At 41.5% G+C, this 22,639-nt stretch overlaps 1 protein-coding gene across 1 annotated transcript in view; it reads right to left on the reverse strand.

The window, feature by feature from the left end:
* The window catches only part of CCDC92B (coiled-coil domain containing 92B), a 59,846-nt gene that overhangs the window by 31,146 nt on the left and 6,061 nt on the right, over window positions 1–22,639 (reverse strand). Inside the window, exon 2 of the mRNA XM_075263861.1 lies at window positions 19,004–19,148. Within this exon, the coding sequence (XP_075119962.1) occupies window positions 19,004–19,133 (130 nt within the window). The 5' untranslated portion in view covers window positions 19,134–19,148. The remainder of the gene's footprint in view (window positions 1–19,003; window positions 19,149–22,639) is intronic.

The raw sequence follows: 22,639 nt of genomic DNA on the forward strand, positions 1-22,639 counted from the left end.
CATGTGTCAGAGAGAGGCGCGCAGAGAGCGGCGAGGGAGCGGAGGAGAAGGTAAGCTTAATGTGGAGGTGGAACGTGAAACTGGGGGCAGATGAAGGAGAGGACGGCATGACACTGGGGGCAGAGATGGAGGGACATGAATCTGGGGGCAGAGATGGGGGACATGAATCTGGGGGCAGAGATGGGGGACATGACTCTGGGGGCAGAGATGGAGGGACATGAATCTGGGGGCAAAGATGGAGGGGGCAGAGATGGGGGGACATGAATCTGGGGGCAGAGATGGAGGGGGGACATGAATCTGGGGACAGAGATGGAGGGGGGACATGAATCTGGGGGCAGAGATGGAGGGGGACATGAATCTGGGGGCAGAGATGGAGGGGGGACATGAATCTGGGGGCAGAGATGGAGGGGGACATGAATCTGGGGGCAGAGATGGAGGGACATGAATCTGGGGGCAGAGATGGAGGGGACATGAAAATGGGGGCAGAGATGTGGGGACATGAAACTGGGGGCAGATGAAGGGTGTATATGAAACTTGGGGAGAGATAGAGGGGGGACATATAATTTACGGGTGACTGTAGGAGGATTATACTGTGTGCGGGCACATGAAAAATTAACGAGTGGGCGGAGTCAACACAAAAGTGGGTGGGGCTACATTTGCCGCGGCGCGCTAAGCGCGCCGCACATTTTGTCCCTTTTTCGATTCTTCAGAAGTTGGGAGGTATGGTGATGTCACTGCAGTGTACCTGACTGAAACCCAGTTGTGATGTCACTGCAGTTTACCTGACGGAACCCCAGTTGTGATGTCACTGTAGTGTACCTGACTGAACCCCAGCTGTAATGTCACTGCAGTTTACCTGACGGAACCCCAGTTGTGATGTCACTGCAGTGTACCTGACTGATGTCATAGTTTTGATAGCATCTTACCCATCATCAGTGGCCTACTACAATTAATGCTGCTTTTTTTTTTCTATATAATAGGACAATCCTATCTGATCTGTTAATCCGAAAATGTGCGGTAGAACTAGCACAGTTGGAATTTCTTCTCTAGGCTCTAGCGTTCCAAAGCAATCCATTATTTTCAGCAAAATTAGGTTTTTACTATCAGGTGGGCAGTCCCAGGCTGTTGGCTCCAGTATAGGACCACCCACCTGACATTCCAGAGCTTAATTAGCATATTGGGTGCAGAAACTAATGGCAACAATTGCTCAGGGACGATAAGGGCAAGAGAAAATATTCCATTTGTGCTGGAGTCAGTGGAGCAAAACCTATTGACGCTAGGTGCCAGAAGACGGACGCTGCATGCCAGAAGACGGAAAGCACAGACCGGGTCCGGCGGTGAGCGTTTTATGCTCTCTGCCGCGAAACCGGATTTTTAAATTCGGACACAGAGTACTGCATGTCCGTCCGGATTAAAAAACTCGGTTTTGCGGCGGAGAGCATAAAACGCTCACCACCGCTCACAGCCGGACAGCTTTCTCACGCATTCAAATGAATGGGTGAGAAAGACTCCTGCAGGTTTCCGTCTCCTGCTCTGTTTTATACAGGAAACGGAAACCTGAAGTACGGACACCTGGGCGCAGATGTGAACGAGTCCTGAAGGATGCAAAGAGTTAGAGTTACCTAAGACTTGTGAATGATAGAGTACCTACTCATCTGCACATACAGTACCAAACCACCAAAGTGATTTCATTGACTCTCTATGGTCTATGCATATTCTATCTTTATATGGCCATCTGTACTAAATTGATTGTCAATTACTGAAACCTCATCCAGTTATTGCTTTTTTATTATTTTACCATTGAAGAATTGTACCACGAATCATGTATCTTCAATTTACATGTAATGTCATGTACAAGCTATTGTCTATATAATCCTGGGCAGCATTAAACATTAAAGGGATTCTACCACTAAACCAACATTTTTTCTAATTACCACGTCGGAATAGCCTTAAGAAAGGCTATTCGTCTCTTACCTTTAGACGTGGTCTCCGCGGCGCCATTCTTTAGAAATACCGGTTTTAACCGTATGCAAATGAGTTCTCTGCAGCAATGAGGGCAGGCCCCAGCGCTCAAACGACGATGAGCGCGTCCCCAATTGCTGCCCGAGAGCTCTTTTCATCACCGCCTCCATCTTCACCAGCAACCCCGCTTCTTCTGTCTTCCGACGCAGTCCAACTTCCGATGCCTGCGCAGTAGGCTCCTGTATTGAGCTACAAGAGCGGCCTCCCAAAAATGGCCGCCGGCTGGCGGCCATTTTTGGGTGGCCGCTCTTGCTCTTGTAGTTCAATACAGGAGCGTACTGCGGCCGGCAGCCATTTTTGGAAGGCCGTTGTATGCTCCTGTATTGAACTACAAGAACAAGAGCCGCCACTCAAAAGTGGCTGCCAGCCAATTTTGGGACCGCTCTTGTAGTTCAGTACAGGAGCCTACTGCGCAGGCGTCAGAAGTTGAACCGCGTTGGAAGACAGAAGAGGTGGGGTTGCAGCTGAAGATGGAGGCAGCGCTGGAAAGAGCTCTCGGGCAGCAATGGGGACGCGCTCATCGCCGTTTGAGCGCTGGGGCCCGCCCTCATTGCTGCGGAGAACTCATTTGCATACCAGTTAAAATTCGGTATTTCTAAGGAACGGTGCGGCGCAGACCACGTCTAAAGGTAAGCGACAAATAGCCTTTCTTAAGGCTATTCCGACGTGGTACTTAGAAAAAATGTTAGTTTAGTGGTAGAATCCCTTTAAGGCTTAGGCCCCCAGATTGCAGAAATGCAGCTTTTTTTTGTTGCAGACTTTCATGCAGTTTTTTGAGCCAAAGCCATGAATGACTACAAAAGGAATGCAAAATATATAGGAAGCTCTTAATCCTGGTTTTGGCTTAAAAAAACTACAGCAAAATCTGCAACAAAAAAGAGCTGTATTTCTGCAATATGGGGCTTCAGCCTAAAAGAACTTGACAGGTTTTTTTTTTCCACCCTAATGGTATGTTCACATGTGTTAACATTCCACGTGGCTAGCCGTGACAAGATGCTGGTGCAGTGCATCGGAATCCCGTCACAACATTACGCTTCGGATTAGGCCCAAATGAATGAGCCTAATCGGGAGGGAGCCTTGCACTGCGGACGCCGCGGCTGATTCAGCCATGGAATCTGCGGCGAGAAGGGTCATCTTGCTTCTTTTTTCCACTACTAGCTAGCGGAAAAAAGAAGCGAGCAGCTCCCATTGAAGTCAACGGGAGCCGGTTTTGGCATGTGCAGCATCAAGTAATGACCTTTCTTATGGTGCCCCACACTAAGATTTTTGTTGCTGAAAAGTCAAGTCATAAGCTTTTAAAGCCTTAAATCAGCCATTGCAAATTTATATATTCATAACTAGTTTTGGGCAGTGTTGGACTGGCCTACCTGAGTAGCAGAGGATCTTCTGGTGGGTCCAGGCTCTAACACAATAATAACCCAGCAGAAGACACGCACATTTGAAGGGTACTATTTTCTGTCCCTAGGGGTTGTTGGAGGGTGGGCCCTCAGAATCCTTTTATCTGGTGGGCCAGGGAACCTCAGTCTGACACAGGTCACAGAGGAGCAGCTTCAGCTAGTCGTGCAGTCATAGCACTAGATGTTAGGTCTGCAGTTAGATAGGGTTTCAGACAATGAGGGATCTGTTCGTCATGCTGCACAGTATGTGACTTTGTATGATGACTGTGTGAGTAGATGACTAGATGAAGCTGTTCCCATGACTAGTTAAATGGGTATTCCCATCAACATAATCATATCAACATTTGTAGATTAATAAAAGTTAAACATTTTTTCAACCATAAGTAGTTAAACATTCTGCAGAGTTTTAAAGATTTTCTCTAACCATCTTAGCGGGGATATCTGTTGTCTTGATCGAATGCCAGTGGATATGAGCACAAATGCAGAAACTTTCTGTGGTCTGGGACGTCTCAAGAACCAAGCCATGATTTTCTTATTGTAGCTGGGATATCAGACAGGTGGTGTCTATGAGGCCAGAACTCTACAAATAATTGACCAGTAGTAGATTGAGAGTTTTTGCAGTGCATAGTATAGAGCAATAATGTCTCTTTTTGCTACTGTTTAATCATTTATATAATGTAAGTAATTCATAATGGCTACTTCTCAGGAAAATCAATGGTCCACGCAAAGTGCACAGTGCAGGAAAACATGACCCTTATTACTGCAGCGTAATTGTTTGATTTCATTCCAGCAATAGTCAGTGAAAAATAAATGAATACACAGCGAAAGGGCATTTCGAGGCATCACAGAGCGAAAACTTTACAGCTTCTGCTATAATTACAGCTATAAAGACTATGCGAAGTCTAAGTGCCTGTGCAGATCTATATATCTCCACGGTGACAGACTACAAACAAGCCCTGTGTAGTCCGATCCTGCACTCATATGCTCTCTTATTAGCTAGCCTACTGTTTGCATGTTAGCAAGATGGGGGGGGGGGGGGGGTGGAGTAGTAAGGAGGGGAATATGACCAGCGCCGCACCTCCCATGAGGCGACCTGAAGCGACCGCTTCAGGCGGCGCTATGCCAGGGCCCCAGGGAGGGCGGCTTAGCGTCACCGAGCAGTGGATTGGGCAGAGAGCAGGTCCTCTCCCTGCCTGCTCTCTGCCTGCTAACGCTGCTCTGCCACACCCCCTTTGCTCCGCCCCATCCCCTTCACTTCGCCCCGCCCCTCCGCCCCTCCTCCCAGGGGGGGCGACTTTCTGTCGTCCACCTCGGGCAGCGACAAAGGTAGGTTCACCCCTGAATACGACCATAGGCAAGAGCATGACAAGTGACAATAGGGCACCATAGCAAAATCTGAAAACTGTGTCTTATAAAGCAGAGTATTCATAATGTGGAAAATCAAGGATTATTATGGTCTCCTCTCTGTATATTGTGTCTTACTTAATGTGCAGGGACAATTCACAAATCCAAAAATTCAACTGATTACGAAAAAGCAGGTCATGTAAAACTAATAAAAACCAAAATATCATGACCACAAACATAGAATAAATGATTTCGTTTTAGTATCATAAATATTATCTTTAGATCCGTTATTCTGGACATTATGTGACTTGCATCCCATTTTCCTACCTTGCCACTATTAGGGTAAGTTCACACAGGGTTTTTTGGATTGGAACCTGAGGCGGAGGCCGCCTCAGGTTCCGATCCAAAAACCAGGTAGCCGCGACTGAAAGCGGGTGCACTGCACCAGCATTCAGCTGCGCACGGAAGAAACGGCTCCCGGAAAAAAGACCTGAGCGGCTCCCATTGATTTCAATGGGAGCCATCTTTTTGGTCAGGGTTTTGAGGCAATTATGGCCTCAAAACCCTGACAAAAAAATACCCCGTGTGAACTTACCCTTATGGTTTATTTCTGTTATAAGCTAAGATAAGATAATCCTTTAACCCCTTAGTGACCAGCCTATTTTGGACCTTAATGACCAAGCCAAATTTTGGAAATTTGCCCTGTGTCACTTTATCAGTGAATAATTCTGTAACAGTATAGCACATCCAAGCGATTCTGATATTGTTTTTTCGTGACATGTTGTACTTTACTGAGAAGGTAAAATTAGACTGATATAACTTGCGTAAATTTATTTAAAAACTCGCAAATGCTGAAAATTTTGAAAATTTTTCAATGTTTTCCATTTTTAGCTGTGATATCTCACATATACACAATAATACAGGGCAAAAAAGTTAGTAGTTATATACTTCCAAATGTTCCTTTTGTGTTTCAAGCATATTTGAAATAATTTTAGCATATTTGAGTAACTTAGACAATTTACAAGTTTATCAAGTTTATAAGCAAATTTTGGAAATTTTGAGTTTGTCATTTTTTCCTGTACCAAGCTCTGTTTGCAGACAGGAATTGGTGGAATAATGACAGAACCTCCCATTAAATGACCCAATTTGGAAAACTAGACCCCTTCAGGTATTCGTTGAGGGGTATAGTGAGTATTTTGATCAAATAAATATTGTTTTGCAAGAATTATTACAAATGATGAAAAAAATGACATTTTCATTTTCTTCAAATATATGTCATTTTAAAGCCAGTTTTTTTGCACACAACACATCAAAAAGAAGAAACACACCCCAAAATATATCACCCCACTTCTCCCGTGTTAAAATATGTTCATTTTGTGGCCTTAGTCCTATGTACACACATATAGTAGGGCCTAAGAGGTAAGGAGGGCCAATTGGATTTCAAAACACAAATTTTGCTTGCAGATATTTTAGGCCCATTGCACATTCAAACAAGATTTGAGTTACCAAAGCAATTGAAAACCCCCATAAATGACCCCATTTTATAAACTAGACCCCTTAGGGTATTCATTGAGGGGTATAGAGAGTACTTTGACCCCATAAGTTTTGAGAAAATTTGCGTCAAACAAAAAAACAAATCATATTTTTTACACAAGTGTCATTTTATAGGCAGTTTTTTTGCACATAACACATGAAAATGAAGAAAAACACCCCAAAATAGATGACCCCATTTCTCCTGTGTTCAAAAATGTACACTTTGTGGCCTTAATCCTATGTACGGACGCACGGTAGGGCCCAAAAAGAAGGGAGCACCAACTGGATTTCAAGACACAATTTTTGCTTCTAAATGTTTCAGGCCCATTGCTCATTTAAACAAGATTTGAGTTACCAAAATAATTGAAAACCCCCATAAATGACACCATTTTATAAACTAGACCCCTTGAGGTATTCATTGAGGGGTATAGTGAGTATTTTGACCCCATAGGTTTTAAAAGAATTTGCGTCAAACAAAAAATTCTCATATTTTTTACACAGAGTCATTTTAAAGGCAGTTTTTTTGCACACAAGGCATGAAAATGAAGAAAAACACCCCAAAATAGATGGCCCCATTTCTCCCGTGTTCAAAAATGTACACTTTGTGGCCTTAATTCTATGTACGGACGCACGGCAGGGCCCAAAAAGAAGGGAGCACCAACTGGATTTCAAGACACAAATTTTGCTTGCAGATATTTCAGGCCCATTGCACATTCAAACAAGATTTGAGTTACCAAAACAATTGAAAACCCCCATAAATGACCCAATTTTATAAACTAGACCCCTTAAGGTATTCATTGAGGGGTATAGTGAGCATTTTGACCCTATAGCCGTTTCACAGATTTTACTAACCTTAGGATGTGTAGGTTAAAAATTACTAAAATGTCCCTTTATCCCCAAAGTTTTCATTTTCACAAGGGGTTAAAAGAGAAAAAGCCCCCCACAGTTTGTTACACAATTTCTCCTGAACACGGCAATACCCCATATGTGGCCATAATCTGCTGTATGGGAACATGGTGGGGCTTAGAATGAGAAGAGCGCTATTTGGCTTTTGGAGGGCAGATGTTGCTGGAATAGTTTTCAGGTGCCATGTCGCATTAGCTGAGCCCCTAAAGTATCAATACAATGGAAAGTCCTCAGATGTGACCCCATTTTAAAAACTACACCCATCAAGGAATGTATCAAGGGGTATTATCATTTTGAGCCTAAAAATGCTTCCCAAAAATTAATGTACAGAATGAAAATTGAAATTTTTAAAGAAATCTGCCATCTCGGTGCCCAATACGTTGCACCCACTTTGTGTTGTCAGAGACCTGCACTCCTAAAACTATTAAGGGGCCATCCCGAGGGGCAAAAAATTATATATGTGGGTGTAAACTGCTGCTTGGGAACACAGCAGGGCTCAGAAGGGAAGGAGCACTGCGCTTTTTAGCTATTGGGGTACAGAGTTAGAGGGACTTTTGGGGCGCCATGTTGTTTTTGCAGAGCCCTGGAGGTGACAGTAAACTGGAATTCGCCAAGAAGTAACCCCATTTTGTAGGGGAAATTTTAGGGTCTCAGCAAATATGACATGGTGTCCAAACACCAACAATCTAAATCTGCACTCCAAAAGCACATAGCGCTCCTTCACATCTGCGCCCTGCTGTGTACCCAAATGGCGGTGTATGCCCACATGTATGACACTGGTGTACCCTGGATAATGGACTTAATGCCATGTGTGGGTAGAATCGGCTGTTTGGGTACAGCCGGGCACAGAAGGGAAGGAGCGCTATTTTGGTTTTTGGAGCACAGTTTGGTTTTTGGACGTCACTTTTGCAAAGCCCCTGAATTGCCAATAAAGTGTAATCCGCAGACATGTCACGCCATTTTGGACACTAGCCCACTGATGGGATTTATCAAGTGGTGTAGCGAGCATTTTTAACCCTTGAGTGTTGCATTTATTTGGTTTCCAGAAATGAAATTGCGGCTGATAATGAGAAGTTAAAAATGAAGTTTTCCAGAGATTCGCCATTTCAGTATCTGATATGTTGTGCCCGACTTATGTCAGCAGAGACACTCCAAACACTGGTAAGCGGGTATCCCGGGCACAACAGCTTTTAGAGCGTTCATCTCTGATACAAGGTGGGCACAACATATTAGGCACTGAAATGACGTATTCCTGGAAAAATGGTCATTTTCACCTTTCACAATCATCTGCGTATTCATTTATGGATAATAAGTTATAGCAACATTTGGGGGTTAAAATGCTCTCTGTATCCCTGGATAAATCCTTTAGGGGTGTAGTTTCCAAAATAAGGTCACATATCAGGGGATTCCACTTTACTGGCGCTTCAGCTCTGCAAAAGTGTCATGGCATCCAAAAACCAAACCGTCTGTGCTCCAAAAACCCAATAACCGTTCTTCCCTTCTGTGTCCGGCTGTGCCCTAATATCAGTTTATACCCACATATGACATTACGTATGTTATCCCGGGTACACCAGTGTCATACATGTGGCATACATGGGGCATAATCTGCAGTTGGGGTACACAGCAGGGTGCAGAAGGGAAGGAGCGCTATGCGGCTTTTGGAGTACAGATTCAGATGTTTGGTATCTGGATGCCATGTCATGTTTGTAGAGCCTGTAAGGTACCAGAAAATTGGATTCCCCAAAGGAGTGACCCCATTTTGAAAACTGCACCCCTCAAAGAATTTCTCAGGGGGTGTAGTGAGTATTAGTATCCTGGACGTGACTGCACAGCGGATGGCGAAAAGAGGGAATATATAAGCTGTGCGGAGGACATTGGGAACACCAAATTCCCTACTATGTCCCCGTAGCTCCTATGATTGGGGGAGTTGCTCTGGGGGTCACTTTGGGGGTCACTTCTGGTGTCTTTTCGCTCATAAGCTCTAAATCTGGGGTGTCCCCTGATATTCGCTCGCACAGCTTATATATTCCCTTCCTGCCGCAGCCAGTTGTGTTCTAATGATTTGGCGATTTTGGGGTTGTTTGTCTTCACATTACTAGATGATATATTTTCTTTATTTTTCTGGTGACGTGGCCATATAAGGGCTTGTTGTTTGCGGGATGAGATGCATTTTGTAATGACACCATTTTTGGGTGCCTACAACTTATTGAATACATTTTATTAACTCTTTTTTGCTGGATTTTCTAAAGAAAAATCAATTTTGGCATTGCATTCTACCTTTTAAATTTTTCGCTATGCAGCGTACAGTATAAGTATCATGTGACCTTTATTCTGCGGGTCGGTACGGTTACAGCGATACCTCATTTATGTTATTTTTTAATGCGATACTAATTCTGTAGAATAAAAACACATTTAGGGACATAAATCAATGTTTTTTGTATCGCCATCTTCTGAGAGGCGTAACATTTTTATTTTTTGGTTGACAGTGTTGGTTGAGGGCTTATTTTTTGCGGGACAATGTGCGCTTTTTATTGGTACTGTTGTGCGGTGATTATGACTTTTTGATCACTTTTTATAGCATATTTTGTAAGGTGAGATGGCGAAAAATCACTACTTCCGGCGGGTTTTTTCCGGTTTTTTTTTCCGACGATCACCGTATACATTAAATATTGTTGCAGTTTTATTGTTCAGATTGTTACGGACGCGACGATACCAAATATGTATTGTTTTTATTAACTTTTAGGTTTTTTTTTAATATAATTCATTTTCTATAGAAAAAAGGGAATTTGGGGGCTTTATAACTTTATTCATTTTTATCAGACACTTTATTTATTTTTCACTTTTTGTTTTTTTACTTTTTTATGTGTCCCTTTAGGACACTTGGATTAGTGATGCTTTGATAAAAGCATCACTAATTCTCTATTAGACGCTGCAGGACACAGCTGTCAGTGTCTTGCAGCGTCTGGAGGAAGTCAGACGCAGGGGCTGCCTGCGTCTGACTTCCTCTTAAAGCGGCAGGATCAACCAGGTATTGGGGGTCTCTTGGAGCTTGGGGTCACTGGCCAGACCCCAGGCTCCATGTTAGAGACATCGGCACCCCTCGATCTCGCCGCGGGGGGTGCCGATTCAGCCGGCACCGTCACGGAACCGCTTCAGTTCCGTGATCATGTTTGATCACGGAACTGAAGGGGTTAAAACCCCCCGATCGGAGACCCCTCCGATGGGGGGTTATGGAATGGGGTCTTAGCTGTTAGATACAGCTAAAATCCCATCCAATTATGTCGGCACTTACAGGGAATCCTTCCCTGACTGCCCGACGTAGTTTTCCTATAGGGCAGTCAGGAAGGACCTGCAAGTGCCGACGTAGATTCCCTATGGGCCGGTCGTTAAGGGGTTAATAGTCCCACGATGGGGAAATTTCAGTGATACAGTTTCATAGATGGTTCAGTAGTATATAACGAGAGAAAAACATACAAGCTCATGGAAGATAGAAAAATACTAGGAATCATAGCAACTAAAATAAAAAAAATACAAAGACACTGCAGGATCATTTAGTTCTCTGTGTGAAGTGATGTTGATAATACGTTCTGACTGTGGTTGGAGGACACGAGGAGGGGTCACAGCATGTAGATATAACAGGCAGAAACGTTTTATTCATGGCCCTCACTATTTATTCATGTTTGTGATTGTGTTATTTATTTATTTATTTATAAAATGAAATTATTTTAATCTATGTTTGTGGTCATGATATTTTGGCTTTGCTAATGTGCAGGGATAAGACTCACAGTAATATTGTTTCAATACTCATGACAATGTTATAATAGGGTTGTGCATGGACATGTGCTTTGTCAGTGTGCTAGCCTCCCAACACCATTCACATGCCTATATATTATCATGGGTCTATGTAGGAGACTGTGAGTATGGGGCGAACCTCATGATAGGTCCTTATACTGTCCATTTAGCAGCCTAGGCTCACTGCAGGAATCATTTATGTGTATGTAGCCTAAAGGGGTAATAAGCTCAATGAAATCACAGGACATGGATGTCAAAGTAATGGGAAAAATGTGCAAGTGATGTATGTGATGCAAAGGGATGCGGTGCATCCTTGGAACAAGAAGGGCCATGTGCTAACAATGTGAAATTGGTATAGATGAATCTGTATATGCCCCCCCCCCCCATTGTTTCTACATTTTTTAAGTCAATATTCTTACACCTTCATACAAAATTACTGAATCTAAAGAATTTTTCATTCAAAAATTATAAAATGCCCAATATACAAATATACACAGTAACCACTCGTCCTCATCTGCGTTTGTATTCCTTTAGGGGGAGTCCGCATGGAGACACCCCCCCCCCCCAAACAAAATACCAAACGCAATTGTAAGCGCTGTGCAGTAAAAGCACACGGACCCCATACACTATAATGAGGTCCGTGTGCTTGTCGCCAGATCTCTGCACAGAAATTGCGGACAGGAAAGTAGTTCACAATCTACTTTCCTTTTGGCATGATTCATGCAGGCAGCACGCGGCCAACACACGGACCCCATTATAGTCTATGGGGATCCGTGTGCTTTTACTGCAGTGTTTGCAATTGCGTTTGGTATTCCATACTGGGTGTTCCCATGCGGACTCCCCGAATGGATTACCAAATGCAGATGTGAACGAGGGGTAAGAGCTGTGGCTTATGTTAAAGGGATTGTCCACTTTCAGACCAATGTTGAGAAACAAATGTTATTTCTTTTGCAGGCTGCATAGACCAGTCTGTAAAAGAAAGAGACTGCAGACCAGCCGGGAGCCTTGTAAAGGCTCCCGGCTGTCATGGAAACATGACGTCAGTCCTGGAGCTTGCTCCAGGCGCCGGCGATCACCGGCAAAATGGCGGCGCCCATGTGCCGCTGGGAAAATGGCGCCGGAGGACCAGGGACCGATCAGAGGCATTAGCGCTGGGTGTCTACTGGGTAAAACAGTAGACACCCGGCGGCTATGGCAGCATAGTTAAACACCCGACATGCGCTGTACTAGTACGATGGATGTCGGAAAAGGGTTAAATGGACACCTTCTGAGTGGACATCAACGGTAGTGTGAACCCATCCTTATAATGTTAACATTAGCTATGTGTATAGTATGGCAGAATGGTTTATGTATAATATGGTGATGTTATTTATTCTTTGTATACTTAAGACACTGACAATGTCTCTGAGATTGACTACATATGCTGAGTAGGCCATCAATATTAGAAAGTGGATAATCCCTTTAATTTTCTATTAGGCTCGGAATATTTGAATATTTGCTTCTGTTATTTTGATACATATTTTATAATATTTTTTTAAACCTAACATAAAAGAGTTAAAAACTATGGCATACTACACAACCCTGTATTCACTATTCTCTATGGGAAAGCTACAGAATTCAAATATTGCAGAAATTCCAATATGTTCCTGTTATTTGCTTAGAAAATTTCCACTTCCCGTATGTAATATATCAGCAGAGGTAAACCAAAGCAGCTACAAATGAAACGTACACATTGTATACACCATGTTGTCAGAAACCATTATAGAACTAATATGTATCTTCAATTGGCTGTTTTAGTTAAACGGCAGTACAAAAAAAATGAGAGACAAAATCTTATTGGTTTCTATGGTAACAATCAAATTTTGACAAGTCGTTTTAAATTAGTCTGATGTATCATGCAGTGATGAAATCTGTAAATTCAGTCAGCAGCAAAATAAGCTGAAATGCAAAGATCCCACCATATTAAACAGCTATTCCATGCACATTGAACTAATAAAGCTGCACATATAGGTGTACACATGCACTATGAGGACGCTGCACTGCACTCGTAACACATTGGCCTGCAACATTTTTTTATTTTTTTGGCAATTAGACTGGTAACTAGACCTGAACACATCTTTAAGACTCCCGGAAGGTCAAAGCTCTCTGTATAAGACCCTCTGAAGTTCCCATTATCATACAGTATTTTAATGGGTTTTACAAGCTATAATATTTATGGCCTATTGTTAGTATAGGCTATCAATATTAGACTGGGGGGGATTTGACAGTTCGTAATGGTTTTTCATGGCAGCTGAGTCCTATACAAATAACTGGGATTAAGATGCAATACCCAGAACAGGCACTATCAAAACCATGGCGCTGTACCCTAAACAAGGAAGCAGATGGAGCACTTTGTGAACGAACACTACCCCTTTTCTTGACTAATCCGCACGGTATCAAGAGTGAGACCCCGCTGGTGAGATACTGGTAAGGCCATCAGTATTATAGACCTTTTATAATAGTATGATACATAATTATGTCATATACGATGTCATCTATTAAAACTCTAGCCAATCCCACCATGGCTGCTGCCTCCAAGATTTTTCGCACTGCCATCTAAGGAAGATAGGAGACATCAGTTATGCCATTCACTAGCATTAATGTTTCATAGTATGCATCATTTGGTTTGTTATCAGCATGATAGGAATTCATCTTAAATGAGTGTTTATGAACACTTAGGACACAGAGATAGCGCTCACAGACCTAGACCAGAAAACGTCTCAGACAGACCTCTGATAAGGGGACAGAGCAGTGTGCACTATATGAGTGCAAGTAAAAGTTGTAAGAGAAAAAGAAACCAAGGAATGGAGGGATAGGGTGTAGGCGTACACAACCGAACACTTCTTGAGGATTCTTCAACAGTTTATTAAGCACAACGCGTTTCAGGCAAAGCCCTTTCTCAAGTACAATACACACCGAGCGGTTGTCTATCCTGATACATCGCAGCGATGTATCAGAATAGACTACCTCTCAGTTTGTATTCTACCCCCTATCCCTCCTACCCCCTATCCCTCCATTCCTGCTCGGTTTTACCCTGAGGAACCCCCACTTCCTTTTTCCATGGAACCAGGTCATTATTAGTAGAAAATATTCGGGAACCCAGAGAAGCACTGGAACAGCGTGGGATCATTGAGATCAGTATCGCTTATTTTGGGAAACCTTGTTTTCTTTTACTAGATGAACAATCCCCGCTTTAAGAACTGCATGAATTTCTCTTTAGATGATAAAACTAATGCTACTACTATAATGCTAATACGATATGCATATGTTACTATTTTTAATCCTGTCTCCAGGAACATATAAGCCCTATGTTTTCTATTCTTGTTCCGCAGTACATCTCAGAAAAGTGAATTATTTAAGGCTTGCCCTTGTAGGTAGAATTCTTACATTAGTCAAGTAAAATCTTTCACAATCTGCAGTGAACCTTAAACCCTGCGGGTACTCTATTTCTAATAGAATTCTGCACTGCAGTATCTGTAGGATGAATAAACATTTGTATGGTTGAAAGGTAAGCAATAACTGTATGTAACCGAGATAAAGTAACAGCAAAGATACCTCTGAAATGCAAATGAGAAAAGCAATTAATTAGGAGGGGTAAAGCAATTATGGAGCTAACGCGTGGGACTAGGAATAAGAAAGCCATTATGTTTATGCATTAATACATATAAATGGAGGATAAAAAGAAGTGAAAACACTTATAGATACTCTATATTTATCACCAGGAAGGACTGAGCCATAAATATTGTGGTTCTAGTAGGTGATTTTCTCTTAAGAAAGTTGGCCAGGGGCCAGGGATACAACTAGTAAAGACTGGGCCCCATAGAAACCTTTTGATGTGACACCCCCCCCCCCCATGGCATAGAAACCCATTTACTGTCCTCCACATGGTAAAGCGCTCCACTTACTAGTTCCCACGCAGTATAATTTACACACAGTATAATATCCCACAGTTACCTTCCACACAGTATAATGCCCGATAGTGTCTTCCATACAGTATAATATCCTACAGTTACCTTCCACACAGTATAATGCCCGATAGTGTCTTCCATACAATATAATATCCCACAGTTACCTTCCACACAGTATAATGCCCGATAGTGTCTTCCATACAGTATAATATCCCACAGTTACCTTCCACACAGTAAAATGCCCGATAGTGTCTTCCATACAGTATAATATCCCACAGTTACCTTCCACACAGTATAATGCCCGATAGTGTCTTCCATACAGTATAATATCCTACAGTTACCTTCCACACAGTATAATGTTCCTTAGTGGCTTCTGTACAATATAATGTCCCATCACACAATATAATGCCTGATACTGTCTTCCATACAGTATAATGTCCCTTCACACAATATAATGCCTGATAGTGTCTTCCATACAGTATAATGTCCCACAGTTACCTTCCACACAGTATAATGCCCGATAGTGTCTTCCATACAGTATAATATCCTACAGTTACCTTCCACACAGTATAATGTTCCTTAGTGGCTTCTGTACAATATAATGTCCCATCACACAATATAATGCCTGATAGTGTCTTCCATACAGTATAATGTCCCTTCACACAATATAATGCCCGATAGTGTCTTCCATACAGTATAATATCCTACAGTTACCTTCCACACAGTATAATGTTCCTTAGTGGCTTCTGTACAATATAATGTCCCATCACACAATATAATGCCTGATAGTGTCTTCCATACAGTATAATGTCCCTTCACACAATATAATGCCTGATAGTGTCTTCCATACAGTATAATGTCCCATAGTGGCCCCTTCACACAGTATAATCTTCCATGGTTAATGGTATATAAAAAAAAAAAAAAAAGCATCAGGTTGCATGCCCCATAGAAGCTACTATGGCTGCTATGGCAGTGGTTCCCAAACATTATAAATAAACTCTTCCCAAACAGCACATCATATCCATCACATGCTGTTTGGGAAGACCTGTGATTGGCTGCAGTGGTTATCTAATGAACGCCACTGCGAATGGCAGACGGTGACCTTTATGACTAGAGATACTGCTGGAAGGGGAGGGAGGTGAGTAAAGAGGTTTATCTTTGTTACCCCTTCAGCAACCCTATTAAACATTAAAAAAAGGAGTTGGACAACCCCTTTAAACTCCGTAGGTAAGTCCAACCTAAAGCATCCTGCAACTAAAACCTCCACTGTAATCACAACGAGGGACATTACTAGAGATTTTTTCCTTTTCAGCTCCTTAAAGCCAGACCTTATCTATTATTACACAAGGACGATATCTGGGGGCAAGATCAAACTCTACATAATATACCATATGGATAATGGTAGGTATAATGGCTGATGGAGAGTATATGCAGCATTTTCTATCTTCATCGACATTGTATAGTCAATGGCAGCAGGTTTCTATGTCCTCATAACCTATGGAGCAGGTTTCTTAAAATACAGTATCGTTTTCAGACACAATTCATAAGATATGTTGGTGTATGATACATGTTTGTGAAGAAATAATACCTCTTTCAATGTATCCATCTATGAGGATTATATTGTGTTCTGGATAAAACCAAATAATGTACTGTGTCATGTAATAGCCACCTTTGCATACAGAAAGTGGAGTACAAGCTTCTTTGTGTCAGAAAAGCCCCCTCCTCTCCATGTGCCAGCAGGAAGATTTACAGTACATAAAAGTCTATGGTAGTAACTCCTGGGGATTTGCACATGGCAGCTGTTCCTTGGCTGAACATCAGTGTGCTCAGGTGGTAAATGGGAGAAAGATGCAGTTTGCGTGATTTCTAATTTACAGAACATGAATCTCATTGATGTCTTATTATACCACATGACAGCCACACCATCAATTCAGTATATAAAGCTATTATTTTGTATAGTATATCCGAAAGGTAGTATGGCTTCATGGATATTGAAACCTTATTACAGACAACTTTTTGGGCTTTGCTGGGCTATTTGCAGCTTGAGGGGTGCATATGGTCCTTTATAGCCAGGTGGAAGGAGAACTTTATACATAATATACTTGAAAGGAGGTACCAACCTCAATGATAAGAGGTATAGTATAATAGTGTTGTATTATACTATCTATATGCTTATGAATGCATTGTTTTCTTGCACGTTGTTCATTGTGTATTGCCTTCCATTGATATGTGTATAACATGGTCAATGCTGTGATGCTATATATCAACTAAAATGAAGTCTTCAGAGGTCCACCATCTCAATCACACCTTCTTCAAACCGGATTTACAACCTGGATATCCAAAATTATTTAATATATATAAGGATTAGTTTTCAATGTCACTTTTGTGATCACTTCTTTCTAGATTTGTAGTGAGTGATACATACTAACAGCTCGTGTTCTCCCCCCTTGTGTTCTTCTTTTCTATAATTTCTTCTTCTATGTCATCTATGTCATCCCATATTGGTCTATCGGCTCATATTTCCAATAATTGGCCTATCGGGGCTGCGCTATAATAGCCAGATGTATGATGGGACATGCAGTCTACATTAGAAAATCTATATCAGAGGGAAAGAAGGAATCAAGTTGTCAGACATCACCTAGAACAGGTATACAATGACATGCGCAAGAGCTTATTATCCATGATAACGTATGCTGCACTACATAAGCCAAACGTGTCTTTAAGAATGGAGTTTCATGTGGACAAATGGCATGTGATAACTGCATACCGTTTTACATACAATTTTCTTTGATTTAGGGGAATGGCCTTTTTCTATGGTAAAATATTAAAATCATAATGTGATATTGTATAAAATCACATAATATTGCATTTAGTTTTCATAGACAATAGGGAAATGACATGAACTAACTTGCAATCGTTCTAAAAAGAATCCAACATTCATGAAATTCCCAATACATTTTGCTCATCCTACCATAGATTTAATTTTTAGTTAGAATTTAAATAAAGGGAATGTTCAAGATTAGATATTGATGGACAATCCTTAGGATAGCTCATTAAAGGGAATGTGCTGTTATGGATATTTATCCCATATCCACAGGACAGGACATAAGCTTTTGATCACTGGGGGCTCAAACAACAGGTCCTCAGTGATCAGGACGGGGGACCGAAAGTAATACATATTGGGGTGAGAGATGTTGTTTCTTCACTGATCTGATATTTATGACCTATTCTAAGAATAGGCTATTGATATCAAGTCATCTGCTCCCAACACCTCCTAACAGCAAAGATGGCGGGTAGTGGGTAAGTACTTATACTACAGCCTCTTGTGGCAAGACCCAGTGTCTTATGAGACCACAACTGTACTCATGTATAAGACACTGTATAAAACATAACTGCATGCCAAGCATGCAATACTATATTTCTACCTTATATTTTTTGTCGTGGAGTGTTATTTCCAGTATTTCGCACGACCCTTGCGCTTGGCATCTCACAAGCTGTATGCATCTCAGGTAGGAGCTGCTATGTCTGACACAGCGGTAATACTAGTCTCAGTGACTGTGCAGGTAAATGATAATAGTGAACATCAAACAGTATGATGCAGAACACAATGTAACAAGCCCAGCAGGCGCCATAATATCATCAATTGTCACTAGCTGCATCTAATTCTCTAACATGCCACTGCCAGACAAATAATGACATAAGGCCTCAGAATGTCCTGACAACCTCAGGCTATGATGGAGTGCTAGAACATGTACTTTTGCAATGGCTGCAGACCCACAGACTGGAGACCAGAACCAGTGTCAAAGGGGTTGTTCAATTTTAACAATAAATCACCTACAGGAAGGAGGTGGCTTAACAAATGGAGCAGTACTTACCTTTCAAGATAACCAGTCAATGATGGACTGTAATGTTCACAAGCTGTCATATATACACTCATGGGAGCAGCAGAACCACAGCGCTGGTTCATTGGAATATTCAATAACATTGCTCTATCTCTGTTTTAACCAGTCCCCTGGCTATGGGTCGAATAGCCTATTTAAGAAAAAAATCTCAACAGCTCACCTGTACAACGTTTCTGCAAGCGGAGAATCTCCAGGTGAAGATCATGCAACATTTCTAGTTGTTCCTTTTTCAGGAAAGCAATGTTGCGCTCCACACTTTGGATTTGCTGCTCCAAAGACTGAGTCTCCATTACGAGAGTCAACTCCTGTAAGGGGGTTAAAACATAAAGGATGAGAGATACAGTAGCCAAAAAAAAAATCAATATAATAATAATAATAATAATATGATTACAGGCTGTAAAAGATTAAAACCACATCTCCAATAAATGTGTCCAGTATTCCTTCTTCCTTCTTCTGTTCCTTAGCTGCTATGGACTCCTAGTATATCTTCTCTTCTCAGCATATGTGTGTCTACTTCTGTATTATATTACTGTATATTATCCCTGTATCTGTATTACTATGCTGCTGTAACATGCTGAAATTTCCCCACTGTGGGACTATTAAAGCATTATCTTATCTTATCTTATTCTGTTACAGGAGGGGAACTCTAGCATCTAAACCCCAGTGTTACCAGTGGTACAATGTATTGAGGTTTAGGAAGGAGATTCTTAAAAGAACACTAAACATAGAAAAAGTACAAAAAAACATCCACAAAATAAACCCTGTATGTCCCAGGAACTCAGGCATGTCCCCCTACTCTTCTACAGTTCTGTGCCTGGTTGTAAGACAACTGGCTATAGCAAGTGCCTCCTTCACTGCCCTGTCTGTTTTAGGACTAAAGTGTTTGCTAACCCATGCCTACAATCTCAGGTAGTCTTTTACCAAAGAGAATTGATAATCTCAATGGGAGGTCTTTACTATTGTTTGTTTCAGAAAATGTTGCAGACTGATAACCGGTAAGGCTCTTTTGGTGTAAATGCCTGGGCTGTAGGCTGGAAACATCCAATAGACTTCAAGGAACTGTATGTATAACCAAATAGTTTTGTCCTGGTAAGTCTTAACATTTTCCACCTGTATGAAAGTGTAGTTTGCTTGAAACAATCACTTAAAACATTGCATACTCTAGTATATTCTTCGTAGCAACATACCTGAATGAGGCTAAACAGTATTTTAGGAGATTTCTGGAGTATACACCCGTCATGCATACCAAATATGGCGTAAACAGGCTCTAAGAAACATGATGTGAACAGACTCTAATAAATTCACAGAACCTAGTGGATCCTCAGGCGAACAAAGGGAGGACGCCTGGTTGGTTTTAGGTCTACAAGGCTAATCACCCAGCTACATTATATAGTGAACAATACAACCATTTGTCTTTAAACCCCCTTCACGGACAAGTCTATTTTCTGCTCCCTGTGATACAAATCTATGTGACCCCTGTGTCACTGGCTATTGACTGTACTGTTATGCCACCATTCATACATAGTTAAGCTTGAGAAGTAATTATTTATAAAGTCATTCGGTACTTTCTCATAAGAAGCTCACAGCTGGCTGCAGTTTAATGAACACTGACATTTACAGCTCACTTTAGTACCATGCATGCATTTTTAGGCCTGAGCCAGCATTAGCTGATTTTACATCCATAGCAGAAATATATGCAGGTCCAAGAACCAAAGCCAATACATACTGTACAGTGACGAAATAAGACATTCATAGGAGTAGGTTGATCAGGTCTTTAATACTAGGTTCTACACTGACTTACAAGCCAAGAAAAAGTTGCAAAATTTGACTTTTTTCTTTCTTACACTGTACTCCTAAAAATAGGGGCATGGCAAGAGATGTGATGTGACTGGGGTTACCGACCCTGACATATTTATGATAATTTTTGCAGGTTTAATGGTGTAAATGATGCATGAAATCGCAGAGCTATGAGATGTCATACATTTCATTGCAGGCACATGACCCGGCAAAGAGTGACCCTGATTTATGAGGATACCTGCACTTTGTCATAAATGACGTGCATCCCCCACCAGCACAGACAATATGAATACTGAATATGAATATGTGGCCTTCAGATGCAAAACAGTGATCTATGTCTGTAATGCATTTATTATTACCTGCCTAATCCTAAAACAGTAGATAGGATTCTAGATTTACTGTACTCAGTATGCAAGTATTTTATTGTGCCTTTATTTTATTAGTTAATACATTTATACCTAAAGCCATTGATCAATACTCACCAATAATGACCTATTCTTAGGCTAGGTCATTACGTTAAGCCAGGGTTTTTATACTGACTGCCAGATTGTAGTCGGGAAGGAATTTTTTTCCCTGAAGTGGGGAAATTGGTATGAGCCTCATGGGTTTTTTTTTTTTGCCTTACCCTGGATCAACACTGTAGGAGATTGTAGGGTTATATGTTGGACTTGATGGACTGATGTCTTTATTCAACCTCATTTACTATGTAACTATATAACTATGTAACTTTGAGATCACTGGTGGTCTAACACCAGGGCCCTGTATCCATAAGCTCTTTTCAGCACAGGGTACCGAGCCAGTAGTGGACGGCTCCATATACTGTGCAGTGGATGATCCTCACTATTATAACTCAGATCTCATCCAAATAAATGGGAATTGGGCTGTACTAGTGGTTTTCAGGCAGTGCTTGGCCCATCAGAACCCTATCAATCTCAAATGTATTACCTATTCTATTGAAGGACAACATCTTTAGAGTCTATATCCACCTTGCAACTAATTTCTTATTTTCATAACTCATGAAACATTAAGTAACTTCCTAAGGAAAGTTTTTGAAAAAGACCTTTAAAAAAATGAAAGCTTTAACCTGATTGGTTGATATGGACAATTGGTCCCTTTTTCCTTTGCACTAGTATCGATGACTCTCAACCCACCATCTATGACTTTTGGATACCACAGAAAATAGGGTCTCAGCTTATTGTTCTAATACAGTGGTTGACACAAATGTCTCTTATAACTCATGTTTTCAGTGATAAACTTTTAAAAGTTGACATTGTTTGAATGATATTGCTACATTTTTCTACCCTAGATGAGTTGCTTGCTTAGGACAACCTTTGTCTAGATATAAAAATGTGCACAAAACCAAAACTGACTCTCTAGAACAGAGTCCCCAAGCCATCAAGCCACGGACCACCTAGGTCCGGGGCTGCTGGCATTGGTTTCCAGTCCTGTACATAGTACTGTGTCCTCACTAGAGAATGTGTGAGCACAGGTTGTGTGCGGGGAGCAGCAGCCATCACCCTGGCTTGGAACTAAGTAGACTCTACTTAATTCCTGGCCAGAGTGCTCTTCATTGTCTGTGGCTCCTCGCACACACTTCTCATTTTAAAGCTGCGCTCACTTGGAGATGCCCCAACTTACAGAGCCGAGCGCTGAGACTTCGACCCTAGTGGCCCTGCCTCCCTACACTAGGGTAATACTAATGGTAGTTTCTAGCAAGAAAATATTCCCATGAGTGACCACTTCCTCACAACCTTGGGAAAACTGTCTTGTTTGGAACTAATCCATGCTGCGTTAGAAGGTCTTTGTTATCCATTATATCCAAAAAATTCTCTTATTTGAATTTCTTTCTTTTTTTGTATGTGGAGTGTGAGCCCCATATAGGGATCACAATGTACATTTTTTTTTCCTATCAGTATGTCTTGGTAGAATGGGAGGAAATCCATGCAAACACATGAGAACATGCAAACTCCTTGTAGATGTTGTTTCTTGCAGGATTCAA

The sequence above is a fragment of the Leptodactylus fuscus genome, chromosome 2 (assembly GCF_031893055.1).
Source record: "Leptodactylus fuscus isolate aLepFus1 chromosome 2, aLepFus1.hap2, whole genome shotgun sequence".
Lineage (NCBI taxonomy): Eukaryota > Metazoa > Chordata > Amphibia > Anura > Leptodactylidae > Leptodactylus > Leptodactylus fuscus.